Below are 16,884 nucleotides of genomic sequence, written 5' to 3' on the forward strand. Positions count from 1 at the left end.
AAATATGTAGGACTTGTGTCCTTGAGGACTGGATTTCGACACCTCTAATTCTAAACCATTGCACAGCTGCTCTTGGTATCATTTCTTAGTTATTGTTTTGTGAAATAAAACATAGCAAAGACAAAGAAAAGTATGATATATTGAAAACATTTCCTAAACAACCGATTGGAGCAAAACAAACATTTAACAAAAAGAATCCCCAATTTTAATAACTTTAGTAAAATATACCACTTTTATTTCAGTTATATAACTGATTGAGCAATTAGAAATTATATTCATTCATTAATTTGGCAAATTACCATCCTGCTCAAATAAAACACTTAAACACAATTTAGTTGTGTAATGAGTCATCTCCTGAAATTAGTTTTATTATAAAACTGTGCAGATTGAATATCAAGCACTTTCAAGGACATTGCACAGGTATCGAAGTACTTTATAAACCTTGAAAACACCTTATTGAAATTCAAGCATTTTCAAGCACCGGTACAAATCCTCTATGGTTTAATTTAAGATAATTAGTTGTGCTGGATTGTACTTAGAGCAGGGGTCTCAAACTCCAGTCCTCGAGGGCCGCAGACCTACAGTTTTTAGATGTGCCACAGGTACAAAACGCTGGAATGAAATGGCTTAATCACCTCCTTCTTGTGTAGATCAGCTCTCAGAGCCTTGCTAATGACCTAATTATTCTGTTCAGGTGTGGTGCAGCAGAGGCACATCTAAAAGTTGCAGGACTGCGGCCCTTGAGGACTGGAGTTTGAGACTTTACCATAAGGAAGGGTTGACAACAAAAGCACACCACACTGTTCACATTTATTCGTAAAAAGCTTTAATAACAACGTCGAGTTTAGAGCTGCAGCAGTCGCATGAGAAGAGTGCAGGTCAATGTGACGGCACTTCTAAACACGGTCGCTTGCTCTCTCTGTTCTTTATCACTTCCAACTGCAGAGCAATTACAGTGAGGCCAAACAATAAGCACTGATTGCGCCCTCAGGCATGCTTACATAACAATGCTGCTTCAATAATTTCAGCTCACAGTAGACAATGTTTATTCGGCTGAAGATGAAATGCGTCGAATGTACAAATGTATATTTACAAGGGGAAGTTAGCACACGGCGTACGAACGTTTGCTGAATTTCAATTAACTTAGGAACACACAGACGCACGAGTTCACGTCGATCGAACGTCGCCTCTTAGGAAACAACCGTTTTCCCACACAAACGAGGGCACAGGAAGGCAGGAGCTGTGGTGCCAAGCGAACTGAAAATTACTTCCCCTTCAGGTCATGGAAGGCATCCTGTTATCGAGCGGCGGAAAAAAGGTCCAATAACGATGATGAGTCATACTGATTCAGTGATGCAGAAAGAATCTGGGAACATGGCAGGTCATACTCTGGTGAACGTAAGGCAACGATCTGAAAACTTAAGCACACTTCAGTTCTGGTGATTATAATGATCCAAAAATAACAGCACAGCCCTGCAGAAGCGGGATTCTTCTACGCCGTGTGTCAAGGCGGTGGTGTCACAAACACATCTGGATCTGTGTGACAGGAGTCGCTCCTCTCTGAGGAGCAGCTCTCCTGATGTGATAAATGTTGATGCAGCTGTCCTTTCTGTTCCACAGGGCGAAGACCTAAAACGTAAAATTGTGTCTGAATTAGCATTTAAAAAGAAACTGTGATTCAGAAAAAGATTCATATGCAGTGCCTTGCAACAAATCTAGTCCCTAAAACTTTTCATACTTAATCACGTTGCAGTAATTTAACTTCAGTATATTTTATTGTGACTTTGTCATAAATTAACACAAAGTAGAGAAGTTGTAGTAATTGCCAAATAGGCTATATGAATACTTTTGTAAGTGTTACAGTGTAAACAAAGACATTGTTAATTGGTTCTAAAACAAAAAACATAATAAATCCAAATTTCACGGAGAATATAAAAGCTACAGAAAATGAATGATCACAAAAAGGCTTAAGGTTCATTATTGATTGTTGATTGCCCTCATGCATCCTTACTTACCCAGACGTGTTCAAATTAACTGCACAGCTCCACTTGAGACCAGAGGCGCTACAATGCGATACCGCATCAGGTGCTGGGAGCCCTCTTCAAGATCCACAACAAAGTCTCTGATATAAACAAAAGAAGGCTTTTCTAGAGTGTCAATGCCAGGAAAATATTACATCACAAAGAGGGGAGGTGGCTACACTCCCCCCTGCTGGAAACTTAGCCGAATGACAACACATGAAGAGAACCTTAAAAGATAAAACAAGCACCTCTGTTCATCCGTTTCAGGCTCGATCAGAATATTTTCTTGCCGCTCCTTCACCCGCAGAAACACAAAAGAGTCCAGGGAGGGCTCCGGCACTGGGGTTACAGTAAAACAAAGGGTTAAGGATGCTGGTCAGAGATCATTGAAGGCACAGAAAAAAGACGGATATTGTCATTTTACCTGCTTTGAGCATGTCCACAGCCTGCAGGTTTGGAGGCATGCGTTTCAGCGCTACAGCCTTCAGGTAGGTTTCTGTGTTGGCATAATACCTGGACGAAACAGTTATTTTTTTAAAATGATGAATCTTGTAACACAATGCGGGCCACATTTGCTGCACTCACTCTTTGGCAAAGGCAAACTCCTCCGGAGAAAGCAGAGACGGCTGACCCTCGACTAGAGACTTTTCTCTCTCCAGGACGTGGGGGAAGTACTTCTCAATCTGGGTGCGGAAAGCGCAAACGTCAAGACACCGGCAGAGATGGCGGCGGCGTTTTCATACGCGTTTTAACGGACCTTCTGAAGGCGGGATCGCAGGTAGCTGCTGAGGACGTAGCGGATCCTGTCTATCTCCATCCGATGGAAGCCGGCCTTGGCGTCGCCCTTCTTCACTCGCTGCAGGTTAGCTTCCTGTTGGAGGAAAAGTCAGTCGACGGATTAGGGGAAGAAAAAAAAATGTTTTAGCTCAATTCTAAAATACTTTATCAGAAAAGTAATCAAAATTTTGTTGTAACTCATATCGTCCAAGTGTCTTCAACGAGTAGAAAGATGCAGGAGTCGACGACATGGCTTGCCAATTATGACTTGACGGGAGAAATGGTTTGAACATACTCCTTCTTCTCCCCGCATCCACGAATCCTCCTTTTCAACTGCTCTGAGATTTGGGGTCGCAGTTCAAGTATTACTTGAGAACTTGAAATGCTAATCGTCTGCTCCCGGTAGTAAAACAACCACTTTCTACCGCAGTTACACATTATAACAAAGTGAAAAGAGAAGAGCTAAAAACCCTTCCAGCTGCACAGCATCCGAAACCAGCAGGAGCGATTGTTCAAACGTGCAACACCTCAACCCAGAAAAAAAAAAGAACAAAAGTCGACAAAAAGAACAAATCAAAATGTAACAAAGATACTCCAACATGCTGCAACCACTAGCAGCGCAATTCTAGAGTCTAAACAAATAATGCTGCGTGAGTAAGACGGGCAAAAATCTAAACATCTATTTAGAGCTGATAATATCACAGCTTGTGGTTCAGTAGTGAACGGTAGTTGTAGATGGGTCATGAACCTGAAGCATAAAGACACATGACATACACAAACATGTTTATGAAGTGTCTGCGGTTTAGATCATACCTCACAAATGCTAGTAAAGACTTCTAGCGCTCACTGGTTTTATCCATGATGTGCTACCAGACTCAATGTTGTGTATTCTGCATATTTTAGTTATAAAGGATGTTTTTAGAGCCTCACTCTTAACTAAAGCTGCAACTCAAATGATGAAGCAGTACTTCTGACACTTGTTGGTGTTAACAACGGTGACATCTGTCACCACTTTTATTTGATTTAAAAAAACTAGCTTATAAACTGTCCTGAAAGAAAATCGTATTACTGAGCAAATGAATGATGATTATTCCACATACGGACAATGTTGTGAGTCCTGCGTGTGGCAGCAAGACAATGTAGCAAGTTCAGCTATACAGTAGCTCAATTGGAGAAAATGTGAACCTGTTTGCATTTACTGCCCAACTCTGATCATCTCACAAACAACTTAGCATGTAGAAGCGTGAATGTAGCATACAACAATACTCTTTAACATAGTTTTGGTTTCCTACGACACCAAGTATTTCTCCTACTTTAGCCTGCAGAGTAGCACAAGCTGTAACTTAGAGGTATTCCCCCGGTACTTACCATATGAGTCAGCTGCTCCATCACACACTCCACCACCTCTGACCTGTTCTCCAGCAGCTCCGGGGAAAACTTCTCATTCAGCCAGGCCTGAGAGGCAGACACAGGTAGCGACGCTGTGAGTGCAGAGCTAGTTGTGTCTGCAGAAAGGCCTTAAAAGACCCGTATGCGACCGCAAACGGTGTCATTTTCCGAGTCAGTGGCTCACCTGTTCCAGCTTATCGATGAGCTCCGCCGGAGTCATGACGTCCTCCTGGCTGTCATCTTGGTTGATGTCGCTGCCGTCCTCCGACAACGCGTCCGACATTGTTCTGCTGTGAAAAGCCCGCTGCCTAAAAGTTAATCACTTAAAAATATGTCGTGTAGATTCTTACACTATTTTATTTATTTATTTTTTTAAAGATTTGGGAAAACCCACTTGGACAAATAAGTCTGAGGTGAGGACGGCTAGTTATACGACGGCAGGAAAAACCTTCTTGTTTATTCGCGCCACTGAGACTCTTCTCGCGGGAGTTGGGTTTGTTTTTAAACCCCGAGTTATGTCTGTCAGGCAAGCCTTCTCGCAAACCTAGTTTAATATGTACACCTGCCAAGCTGGATACTTTACTAAAATCCTTTAGTTTCTTAACACAGTGTCAAGATTTTGTAATTTTTTTGCACTACCTATATGAATTTATACTACTATAGAACTCGTATTAAAATATAATTAGAAACAAGTCCACCTGAAGTACATAACTCGGGGACTATAATTGCTCTACTAACGCTCTTCTTCATGCTCCTTAAACTTTTTTTAAATGTTTTATTAGGATGCACGTATTTTGTTTGGATTTCACGAAATAGACCAACACAAACTGGAGCACATATATAAAGCGGAAGGTAAGGATACTAATAAAAATCTACAAAACCTGGTATTTGGCTTCTTCTCATTTGATGACACCCTTCAAAATAATCCAGTGTAACCAAAGAGGTTAGGGTTAGGTGATCAAAAAACATTTTTTTTGTAATGTTTTATTCATCATCCAAAATCGTAAAGAGTGTGACACAATTGCAAATTCATAAAGAAAAGCAGAGAATTGGAGGGGAAAACAGAAACAGCTCAAATGGCTGTGGTAACTAGAGCAGGGAAGTCAAACTCATTTTCATTTTGGGCCAAAAATCTGAATGCTCTTAAAGGGCCTGTTGTGCCAGGATACATTGATAAAACCACTTAAACTGTTAAAATAGCAATAAATAGCTGTTCCTCCAGAAGTTTGTGGGGTTTTTTGCAGTCAAAATGACAAGATTTTGTGTCAATTTAGAAATGTTTGTAAGGATTTTTTATATTTTTCTAATACATGATGTTAAATATGACTTTTTATTATGGACTATAACTTCACATCAAGTAAGGCTGAGGCAGCAGTCATTTAAACTTAATGTTTGTGACTCGTTTTGAAAAAAATTGCTATAAAATCAGAAAAAAAGATTTGGAGATTTGTTGATTTTGCGTGAATTTTGCAGATTTGTGAAAAACTGGAAGTACTTATTGATGTAATTTGGAGTTTAAATGGCCACCAAAAAAAGCTACGGCCTTGAGTTTGACACATGTGCTCTAGAGGAACTCCATAGATCTAAAGCTTTGATGACAGGAGGACAACTACCTGTCAAACACCTGCATGGGAAAAGTGGCAAGAGAAAGGTTATTGTTGAAAGAAATAAGTTGTCCAATTTAGAGTTTGCAACAAGAAATGTGAGGCACGTTGCAAATACGTGACAGAGATGAGACTGAAATGAACAGAAAACTAATACTCCACATCACTTTGAACTCACCAGCCACATTGTGGTGGCAGCATTATGGCGTGGGGATGGCTTTCCTCAGCAGGGACAAGGAAGCTGGGTTGCGTTCAAGAGGTGATGTTGAGCTAAAATGCCGAGCAGTGAAGACAATCTGTTGTAGATCGCCACAAGATCACGTATTAGAACGACTTGATCCAATTGATAATCTGCAGCAACACTTAAAAATTGATTTTCACAGCTTCGCATTCAGTGTTGACTCTGCTTGAGAAATTTATCACTTAAAATATACTGAGGTTTACAAAACAGAATATGAAATAGTCTATTTGTCTATGCCGGCATCTCCTTGCTGGGTCCCGTTGGGGATATGAGGGGATTTGGGCGTGATCAGAAGGCAGGGTAAATCCTGACAGGTTGCCAGTCCATCACAAGGCAATATGTTATAGAACGATGTTTTTCTTAGGATGAAAACAAATTTCACATGGGAATTCAGAGCTCTGTGATAGGAATGTATGGTTTGTGGAGTTGGCTTACAAAATAGTTTCTAAAAAACTAATTGTCCTTTACATATTATTCACTGCATAGTAGTAGGTACAAAATTCAAAGGAACTTCAACACTGTAGTTATAAATCTTGGTAACATGCATTTATACTCTGAATGCCAGCCTTGTCATTGGAAAATCATTTGGACTCCTAACGTTACTGCCCTTGATTATCACACCCATATTCGACAGTAAAGGCAGAAGTAAATAGACAAGAGTCTTAGAGATAGAAAGGAAAGGCAAAACTATGGTATTTTTTCTCCCTATTGGTCACATTTCATGACAATATTTAACTATGACATCACATTTCACTCATTTTCTAGCATTCTGAACTCCTGCAACGCAGTCACTCGAACTGAAAATGAATTTGAATCCTCAGTGCGAAAATATTACATTTCCGCAAATACTTCCTGGGCCTAAACGTGACGTTGTTTTTTTTTTTTCTTCTTCTTCGCAGTTTTACTTTACATTTACAAGAATTTCTGTTATCCGCTCCACTACTTCCAGCTGTTTTAGACCACATTGTGGCTTGCAGCATAATCTCATTTGTGTGATTTCCTCTTTCTATTTCCTCCTCATTGCTCTTGCCTAAGAATTCTTTGTTATTTTCACCACCGACGAACTTACTTCCACCCTGCCCATGCCACAGCAGTGACGCTCAGCATCACAGAGCACAGCGGCGCGTCGTAAGCTCTGCACTGCAGGGCGTCTTTGTTCAACAGACAGAGTTCAAAACTCAGAGTAAAAATGTGTTTGCAGAGACAAAATCTATAACAACAACAACAAATAAATCGGCCCTGTTAAAATTTTTTAACCATAAATCAACAAATAATTTTCCCCCCAAAAAGAGAAGAAAACAGTTTTTAAAGATCTTTGTTTATTTCTTTCTTTTCACTGTCTTTTTAAATACATATTAACAACGGCAAATTTTGACAAAGACCTTTTTTTTAACAAAATATTTAACACTGATAAAAGGTAAAAAAACAGCAAAAACAAAGAGAGCGACCACATTGTTTGCTGTTCTGACTTTACAATACAGTACTAAAAACAACAGCGGAGTTGCTTTTTTTAAAATTTAAAATGAAGAACTGAAACAGTGCAATCAAACGTTAATGAGGTAAGGCTGAGGTTGTGGAAAAACTAACTCCTTTAAATTCTAAACCTTTCCGGATGCGTGAATTGGCTGAAAAACCTGACTTTTATTTTAAAGTGGAACTTTGTAAACACAAAGACAGGATGAAAATAACGCATTTTCAACATTTACATGATCCAGATTCAACTGGCCTCAGTCTTAGCAGCTGTGGAGAATTGTTGTATTTCTAGTGGTTTTGTTTGACTAATAATACTGCCCTGATTTCCTCTAGTTTGAAAGCTATTCTAACATGTTCAATTGTCCTCCTCAAAGCTTGTGAGGATAAACTGAACTCATGGCAGGTAGCGGGTATCCGACTTGTGGACTTAGCAGAGGAATGGAGTAAGGGAACGGGTAAATGGCCGGACCAATGAGAGCCGAGTGACTTGGACCGACTGGCATAGAATGGTACATTAGCTGGGAGTGAGGGAATCTCATTCTGTGAGGAAGGAGCGCCGGGTGTAATGGCTGAGGTTGCCGGGAGTCTCTCGCCGATTTGTCGTAATTGGACAGGACGCACGACGCCGGCAGGGGGGTGGCGGACTGAGACAAACCCTGCTGACTAGGAGGAAGTTTCTGCTGCATCATTCTTGACCTGTCCCTCTTCTCTGTCAAGTACCACGGGGTCACACCACCCGGCTTCTTGGGGAAAGGCAGAGAGTTGTCCGTCTGGAGGAGCCTGCTGTGGAGAAGTTTGTAACCTGGCCGAACGGGAGAAGGCCGCACCAGCTGCACGGACTTGGGAGTGACTTTGGTGAAGCTAGAGGTAGGATGCGAGAAGGAAGGCGATGAGTGGAAAGGGTTTACAAAATATTTGCTGGGTACTTTGTGGTAAAGGTTGCAGGCTGAGTCTTTTCTTTGGCTTTTTACAGAGTCAGTAGTCAGCATTTGGGAGCTGACAAGAGGTGTGTCTTTCTTCTGCGCTGACGTGCTTGTAGGCGTCTGACCACAGCTCATGGGTTTGTTGTCCTCTTGCAATTTGGCCGCCATCGAACAGTTCTCGGCCGACGTTGAACTGGGTCTGGGTTTGTCCCCACTCCCTGCTGGAGATTCTTCTGAAGAAACGGAAAGGGGGGAAGAACTGCGCGAAGAGGAGGAGGATAAGGGCAACGGAGAGCCTTCAGAGGAATTGCAGTTCCTGCTGGAAGAAGCCCTGGCTGGAGACTGGGAGCAGTGGATGACCGAAGGCCTCTCCTTATCCTCTCTCTGGGAGCTCAGCGGCACACTGAGGCTGGCCTGAGCCATTCGCTTCTTCTTCTCCAGAGGAGAGATGACCTCTCCAGTTACAGAGGGAAGATGAGGAATCCAGTTGTTAGGAGCCTGCAGGATGTGGCCATTTACAGGGGGGCAGAAATCTTCAGCGGTTCTGCTAGGTTGAGATCGCTCCGGGTGGCGTCTGTCAGAGCTGGAAGGCCAGAGGGCGAAGTGAGGACTCATCATTGATTCACCTTGGCGCACCACATCTTGGCTTCTTTGGGGTAACTTCAAAATAAGGTAGGGAACATTTTGTTACTCACATGTAGATGTGAACTTTTTTATTTTTAGATTTTAAACAACGCTGTCCGCTGTTACCTCAGAATCCATTTCTCTCTCAGAATTACTCCTCTTCCTCTTTCCGTCAATCTTGTTCACTTTACTCTCCTGGTTCCTCTTGTACGGCTTCCGTGGTTTGCTCGGAGGTAGAGGTTTGTCGTCCTCCCCTTTAATGTGTCTCTCAAACGGCAGCACCAACCTGTCGTACGGACATCAGATGTCAGGTTTACAAAGGTCTGTTTTGTATTATTAATTTTGTAATCTATTGACCACCTACATGAATCCTCCTCACCTCTCGTAGTGTCTCCGAGTGCAAGTAGCAGCACTGGTGCTACCTGGGCTTCCTCCAAGCTCATCGTAGACTTTCTTCCAAAGGCGTCCAGTTGTCACCTGTTGATCAGCACAACGGGGAAGATGAAGTCTTTGACCATAGACAAACATATTCTTAATTTATGCATGTGGTCTCAAAAGTCTAACATTTATTGATGCTAGCTCTATTTTAGGGACTTTTAAAGCATCATTTTGCTCGGCGGTAGGAAGCGGTGCACTGTAGCTCATATTCCCGTCTGAAACACTTACTGGGAGCGGTACAGCTAAGAGTTCTGATCAGCTTAATGAAAAGTAAGGCAGTATATGAAAAAAAAATAACAATGTTAACCTGAAGTGCAAAAATATACACCGCATTATATCGGACAATTACTCTATATAAACCTGTTCTGTACAACCTTCTTCTATTATTTCTTGTGTTATAACCGTAACACCAAAGAAGTACCTTTTTATGAAGAGAGCTGTTTTAAGATGGCAGAAATTTGCTTTCATCTCAATTACTCTTGGAACGGCTTTAAGCTTCAGCCTGCTGGGACAATCTAATCTGGATTTTTGTCCATGAACACGCAAGGGGAGTTATAGAGTCCAGGTAAGATGATAACCGCTTTCTAACTCTTTCATCGGAATCTTGAACTGTCATTTAAAGAGATGCATTCATTTAGAGCAAACAATAGCCTTGCCATCAAATTTATGTTTGCGATCATTTCCAACTGTACCGGCATTTCTTAAAGTAGTAATTCAACCGTGCATCCTGTGTTTGAGCGTTGGTATACGTGCTTGCTTTCAGAGCTATTTTAAAAACGTCTGACAGGAAGGTGGTGGCTGGCCATTCTTCAAAAGCCACGTCAGTTGGCTCACTTTCCTGAAAGAACACTTTTATTTTTTCAGATTGAGCAAATGTGAGTGGCCTCCGTTGTTGTGTTTACACCCCTGGAGCAAAGCGTTGGTGGTCAACTTTAGCCCAGTTTGGTTCCACGTACATGCAAGTTTCACTCTCGGTATTCACCCGAATGCGGCGACACCAAAAAGAACATAATATTCTGAGAGCTTAGACAGATATATTGTCCCAGCCCCCCATTGTGGCACCTTCGTGACCATGTTTTAGCATCATAGCTTAACCAATTAGGTGTTTTCCAACACAAACCAGTGAACACTGAGCCCCTACAAAATAAATAAGTAACATATTACTCACTGATTCATATCCCCCGAGCTTCTCAACAGCTTTGTAGATCATCCAGAGATCAACTAAAAATGAAAAAAAAAAAAAGAATCAGAACCAACATATTTTAATGCAAACTTCATGTGAATAATGGATCTTGATAATTAAGATCTACTTACTCTGTTTAAAGCCAAGATGGGGAATCCTTTCTATGGGTGTGCCCTTATCTTTCATAAAACAGTGCAAACTTGCTACAAATGCTTTCTCCTCCATCGGCACCTTACTGGGCCCCGTTTCTTCCTCGCATTCAGTCGTAGAGTCGTGAATTTCAATAACGCAGGGAGAAGCCTGATGGGGGGGCAAACAAAAATCATAAGTTTATAGAGCTTGGCACCCAAGACTGAGCGGTGCATTGTGTAGGACCTTAATTTACAGTTGAATGCATCATATTATAGATGAGAAAGAGTAGTCATCTCAAAACACACAAATGTTGAAATGAAACATCAAAATCAGAGAGTAGGGTTTTACCGCTACTTTCAATAGATAACCGCTACACATCCTGTCTGGAGAGAAAGCTGCAGACTTGTGGGGTTTTTGGTCTAGAGTTGTCAGTCAACGGTAACACGGATGGCACTTTGAAAAACAAGCTGTTGCCAAAAGACTATAAGTGGTGGAAAATAAACTTTACTTATTGTAGGCCAGATGTTAAACAAAGACTGAATGAGGTTTTGTCACATCAATCACATTTGGGCTTGTTGTTGTGTTTAGTTATGCTTTCTTTTAGTTGGGGTATTGTTATGACAACTGTAAGCCACCAAACATTTTTTCCTAAAATATACAACAATTGACAAACACAAAATTTTAAATATATATATATATATATTTATATATATATATATATACCTTCATGCTATTTTAACGACTAACTGTAGAAACAGATTTTGTTAGTTTAAAAATTTGAGGACTTATAAGAAGTTGATTGCTCTGCAGCCTTTTTTCTGAAAGTTGAATCCATTTTTTTTTTATAAATGCTCTTTGTGTTTCTTAGCATGATAAAGATATTACACCATGATATAGAAGATCAAAACACTTTTTAAAAAAAAGAAATTCCAACCACGTATGACTAACATTTGGTTTACGTGGCTAATCACATACACGTCGTTCCTGCTGTGAGAGAAGCGCCAGGGCGAGCAGCCGCTGACATGAAACAATAATTAGAGCAAACTCGATTGCAAAAAATTCCAACGGACTCTCTAAATTCTGCTCCTGCGTACGGTAAAGTCAGCTTGATTGGTTTGGCTCTTCTCCTTTTGAGGTTTAGTTTCTTGTCAGCAAACACCAAGCCACCCACTCTTGAGCGATTTCTCCACACAGCCTTGCATGTTTTTCTCTAAGCCTCTTTAGGTGAAGACGCATGATTTGCCTCATTGGTGACATTTTGAAAAACAATCACTTTTTAAATTAGATATTGGAGAGTGTCTAACGAAGAACAACACTATGAGAAGCGCGATTCAAGAGCTTTAGCACTACGGGCGGAACCACTTCATAATCAGTTTGTGTTGTTTTATTTTTTGGTCACCACCTTGTTAAAAAAAAAAAAAACCCAGCAGTTTCACAGTATTGTTTCAGTTTACAACAAAAATATGTGACATGATCTAATTGCTTTGCATTAAACAACAATAATAAAAAAGAAAAACAGCAGCTGTTTCTACTGCTGGAAAAGCAACATCCTACAGTGTTCTGCTGCAACAGGACCACGTGTGTGCTGTGAGAGCGCATCAAGTCTCTTTCCACATCTACAACTGGACACTTTAGTTAGTGTTGGATGGGATTAAGCTTAATCTTGTAGGCTATATGCGGTATTTTAGTAACGGTTGTGGGAAATTGCTGTAACATTGGCGGACATGCTGCAGGACGCTTCGACGTGCCCAAAACGCAAGTGACAACTTGGAAAGGCTGGTCAAATGTTGTGTGCTTTGGCGTTAATAGCACAGGAAGGCAGCGTGTCTTCCTACAACACCGAAACTCGAGGCAAATATGCAGCAGGAAGACTGAGGTTTGTTTGGTTTCATGCCATCACCGTTTGTCGTTTTCTCAACCTAAGATATTTCTAAAAGGAAGAATTCGTGGTGGATTGTAAGTTTGGGAAGTAATGTTTCTGTTTTCTTTTGGTCAGGTAGTAACAAATAGGGGTCATGGGAGACACGACAATACTCCAGTTCTGGTGTCCTGCAACTCTTGAGATGTCTTTTCTTCAACACACCTGACTCAAACAATCAGCAGGACTCTGGAGAGTTATTATTTTATTTTATTTATTTTTTTTTTTTGCAATTTCGAAATGATAACCCCACACCAGAATCCCCAGCTACAAATAAATCCGCTGAGATATTTTCACCGTCTTCTCACTCTCAGCACATAAAACAGATTCGATGACTTCTGCTTGCCCCGCATCCACAAAATACTGTCCCTGAAGTGAAATCAAAAGATTTGAAAAATTCACGCTTCACATTCAAATGTAAACTCTCACATCGCCGCCTCCCCGATCAAATTTCGCCAGATTGGATTGTCAATATTTTACGTTTGACTCATCAGGGCCCAGAAGCTGCTATTTCTGCGGCGCTCATTGTACAACAAAACAGCGAGAGGCGGTTTCATATTGAATCAAGTTCCTCTATGTGGTTCCTGGTTCCGAGAAGCAAACCTCTAGAATGAGTAATAGTGAAGGTGCAGAGCTCTAACTAAGACAGTCCCGACTGAGTCACAGTGCCGACTGTCGTTTGGTGTTCCCAGCCAAACGGGGAGCAGCTCTGACTTTTCCACTGTTGTTGTGAAAAGGTTTGTGATCAGATTTCACTCCATACCGGTTGTGAAAACAGAAAGAGGAGACTTTACAAACCACCTTAGGGTTTAGCTGAAGCTTTCAGGACACTGATTCCTGAGAGTTAAAAAAAAAAGAAAGAAAAGAGGATACTTTTTTTCCGGCACAAACAAAAAATCTGATTAGAAACCTGCATGAAATTCACCTATACTCACAAAGGGGCCTGCTTTACTTTCAACCATTGTTTTCTCGATCTGATTCACAAAAGTTTCGGGTTTATGCATCGACGGTTGCCTACAGGAAATGTCTGCTCTAGGAGCCACATACTGTAGCCCCCCCACCTTTTTTTTTTTCTCGTCTTCTTCTGTTCTTCTTGCAGCTCTCGGTCCACACCGCAGAGAAAGAATATCATTGTGAAACGCTCGTTTGATTTTCACTGCCGAAATTTTTTTGGAAAACTGTGTGGGTGATGATGTCAGTGAGTTGTGTTTGCGATTCTCACGATGACTGTGATCGGCGCTCTGGATCGATGCTATCTGGAGGGCAGAAGTCACCACAGAAACCGCCGGGCTTTCAACTCGACTTGGCCTTGGAAATTTGATGAGCTAATTTATGTTTCTCATATTGTACCTCTCACTTCAGTTACCAGAACAGCAGCGTTGAGTTTCTTTATGCGCAATAAAATATTGCAAGTGTGTGTTTTTTTTTTCTCCCTCTCTCTTTCTGTCTCTCTCCCTCGCTTTCTTTTTTGTTGATTCTTCTTAGAATACAAAGCAGAAGCATGTTCCTTGTACTCATTTCACAATCAGTCAAAAAAAAAAAACATGAAACAACTGTACACACACACAATCAGTCCATCAAACTGCTACTTAAATCGAGCAAAAAGGGGAAATGAAAACACAACAGATAACAGATTCTGAGCAGTCATGTCTGTAGTGACAAATTAACTGTAACTGCAGGAAACTGCCCAGAGGACCAACTGACAGGGGCTTTTTTTTTTTTTTTGAATTTTATTTCTGGTACCTGTTTCGCTCTCGCCTCGTCTTCATCGCTCCCAGCTGTTTGTTGTGATGCCTCGCTCTGGTCCTCTTCTGCTACACACACACACACACACACAAACACAAAGGAAGGAGAAGTCACCTAACTGTGTGAATCTGAATTCAAAGAAGCAAGCACTTCTTCATTTCGAGAAGGTTTCTAATTAAGAAAAGATTCAAAATCAACGTGAGCATTGTGTGCGCGTCAATGGTCAGGTGACTGATCCACATACGCATACACAAGAAGTAATCTGTAGAGCATATTGTTGACAGAGTGTGATATAAAACCACAGGTTGCAAAACCACTTCCTGCTCAAGAACACCACCGCTTCAATGCTGCACTGTATGGTATTGTAACTAAGAACAATAGCAATCTGGAAATGGAGAAATCCAAAAATACATTAATGTTTGGTCATTATCTTCAGCCTATGGGCTCTATTTTGGTCCCAAGAGAAGAGACACGAACAATGTGGTAAGTTATCTGTGATATAAAACCATTTTATTGTCCCAAAGTTAGATCCTTGTCTTTGAGAATGCGCTTGCTCCCGTCGGAAGAATCCAGCGTCGCTAACATTTTGGGGGGGGGGAAATGAAACACAAACTCTTAAAGAGGAGAAATCAAAAGCCTGGGAGCGAGAGACAGTTCTGAGAAAGAGATGCCATTCTTCACCAGCCATCACCTCGACACCCTGTGAGCCCTTCACCCACAGTGATATCATTTTTGTTTTTTTTCTTCAAGGCAAAACCAATATGCTTCTCTTTTGAGATCACTTGTTTCCTGTGCTTGTGGCTTAAACCTTTAATTCTGCTTTCAGTAGCCTCTTACTTCTCCATTTTAGGTGATGAAGAAATATTCTTAATTCAACATTTCACAACTCGCCGAATTAAATGATTAACTTGAAGTCTGACTTTTTACTGGTTTGAATCGTTGTAATCAGACAACTTTTACATTTTATATTCACGTTATAATAAATAGGGAATTTATAACTTTTTTTTTTAAAGTCAACATTATAGAAAATGAGTGAAGTGTGAAAGTATAAAATCAGCTCTATGTATGTCTTTTTTTATATATTGTTCAGTTTGCATACACACACACACACACATATATATACATACACAATACTTGTACTAGTTATCAAATTTGCTATCACACACTACTGTACTAATCTACCTCTATCTAACATTTAAAATGATTTACACATACAAATGACGTGCGTGCTGTAAAGTAAATAATAATCAAGTCACTACTCACCCATTTCCAGAAGCCGTCCTCAACTCTTTGACTCGCTGTGTTTTGTGACAGTAATTCATGCGACAGCCTCTTCAACTTCACACCACGAAATAGGAAGATGTCTCTGCGGGCCAGTTTCATTGGTTGACTGATGATGCCATGACAGCGAATGAGGCTGGGAAACGGAGTTTTTTTTTCTTTTTCTTTTCTTTTTTCATGCCAGGTCTCACAGTATTAGTTCTCACCATGTGTGTCATCGTCTGATATTCAGATTGGGAAAAAAAAAAAAAAAAAGAGCTGCTGTATTAAATTATTAAACAGCAGATTAGTGTCAGATTTGAACTATTAATGGCATGAAATGTTATGAAAGCAATTGTGTTTTTTCAGCTTTTGAAGGGATATCAAACTATTAATTTGTGTCTTTGGGGGTGATCATGAGGCTGCACAGTGGCGCAGTTGGTAGCACTGTTACTTTGCAGCAAGAAGGTCCTGGGTTCGATTCCCAGCCTGGGGTCTTTCTGCACGGAGTTTGCGTGTTCTCTCTGGGTACTCCGGCTTTGTCAGGTTATTTATTATTAATAAATAGTGTGTGTGTACATGGTTGTTTGTCCTGTCTGTCTCTGTGTTGCCCTGTGACAGACTGGCCTGTCCAGGGTGAACCCCCCTCTCGCCCGAAACGTTAGCTGGAGATAGGCACCAGCACCCCCTCCTGACCCCACTAGGGACAAGGGTGTAAGACAATAGGGTGATCATGACACACACATTATTGTACATTACAGTTTTAACAAATGTAAACGAGTAATTTAGAAGATTTCTTTCACATCAAAAAGAACAGAAGTTTGCAAACCTGTCATAAAAAGCCAAACAACCGCATGGTTATCTTGAAACTGATTCTTCTCAATTGAAGCAAAACCAGACCTATTATTATAAGCACACACAGCCCTGACTCAAATTCAGCAAAATTGTCTGAATTTGAGGAAGTGAAAGCGCCACTCAACCAATGTCCAAATAAAGGTCTGCAGACTTCTGAATGTCAGTGTTACATTTCCTGGATATCTATTAAAACAAGCATCTATTTCTACATTTATTCTTCAAATAAAGGAAGCCGGGGCGTAACGCAGTTTCTGTCGCAGCAAATAATCACACATGGGCTGAGTTTAATGTTAAATAAAG

The 16,884-nt window shown here is 40.8% G+C and overlaps 2 protein-coding genes across 3 annotated transcripts; both read right to left on the minus strand.

Moving 5' to 3' along the window:
• Nucleotides 1-798: 798 nt before the first annotated feature.
• On the minus strand, nt 799-4,653 carry gins4 (GINS complex subunit 4). The gene is made up of 9 exons (XM_005804335.3): nt 4,582-4,653; nt 4,372-4,477; nt 4,167-4,253; nt 2,779-2,892; nt 2,607-2,704; nt 2,446-2,534; nt 2,270-2,360; nt 2,016-2,122; nt 799-1,629 (listed from the first exon to the last, which is right to left on the minus strand). The coding sequence occupies exons 2-8, from the start codon at nt 4,468-4,470 to the stop codon at nt 2,026-2,028; spliced, it is 675 nt and encodes a 224-aa protein (XP_005804392.1). The 5' UTR covers nt 4,471-4,477; nt 4,582-4,653; the 3' UTR covers nt 799-1,629; nt 2,016-2,025.
• A 2,702-nt stretch (nt 4,654-7,355) lies between these two features.
• Nucleotides 7,356-15,813, minus strand: LOC102219653 (AT-rich interactive domain-containing protein 5A-like). 2 transcript variants are annotated; one of them, XM_023343039.1, is made up of 7 exons: nt 15,733-15,813; nt 14,467-14,534; nt 10,805-10,973; nt 10,659-10,711; nt 9,432-9,529; nt 9,179-9,338; nt 7,356-9,088 (listed from the first exon to the last, which is right to left on the minus strand). In XM_023343039.1, the coding sequence occupies exons 1-7, from the start codon at nt 15,734-15,736 to the stop codon at nt 7,874-7,876; spliced, it is 1,767 nt and encodes a 588-aa protein (XP_023198807.1). In that variant the 5' UTR covers nt 15,737-15,813; the 3' UTR covers nt 7,356-7,873. The 2 variants fall into 2 exon arrangements, with proteins under 2 accessions (XP_023198807.1, XP_014326220.1); XM_014470734.2 differs by having other exon boundaries at nt 14,467-14,537.
• Nucleotides 15,814-16,884: the final 1,071 nt, after the last annotated feature.

The sequence above is a fragment of the Xiphophorus maculatus genome, chromosome 12 (genome assembly GCF_002775205.1).
Source record: "Xiphophorus maculatus strain JP 163 A chromosome 12, X_maculatus-5.0-male, whole genome shotgun sequence".
NCBI classification, from domain to species: domain Eukaryota; kingdom Metazoa; phylum Chordata; class Actinopteri; order Cyprinodontiformes; family Poeciliidae; genus Xiphophorus; species Xiphophorus maculatus.

What these genes read in the sequence shown, in the direction of transcription:
- LOC102219653 (XM_014470734.2), bottom strand. An exon ending in ACGAGGCGAGAGCGAAACAG is followed by an intron (nt 10,974 to 14,466) that starts GTACCAGAAATA and finishes CCCCCCCATCAG; the next exon opens with GCTTCTCCCTGCGTTATTGA. An exon ending in AGCTCGGGGGATATGAATCA is followed by an intron (nt 9,530 to 10,658) that starts GTGAGTAATATG and finishes GCTGATCAACAG; the next exon opens with GTGACAACTGGACGCCTTTG.
- gins4 (XM_005804335.3), bottom strand. Translation starts at nt 4,470, where the DNA reads ATGTCGGACGCGTTGTCGGAGGACGGCAGCGACATCAACCAAGATGAC. An exon ending in TGGAGCAGCTGACTCATATG is followed by an intron (nt 2,893 to 4,166) that starts GTAAGTACCGGG and finishes TTCCTCCAACAG; the next exon opens with GAAGCTAACCTGCAGCGAGT. An exon ending in CCTGAAACGGATGAACAGAG is followed by an intron (nt 2,123 to 2,269) that starts GTGCTTGTTTTA and finishes TGTTTATATCAG; the next exon opens with AGACTTTGTTGTGGATCTTG.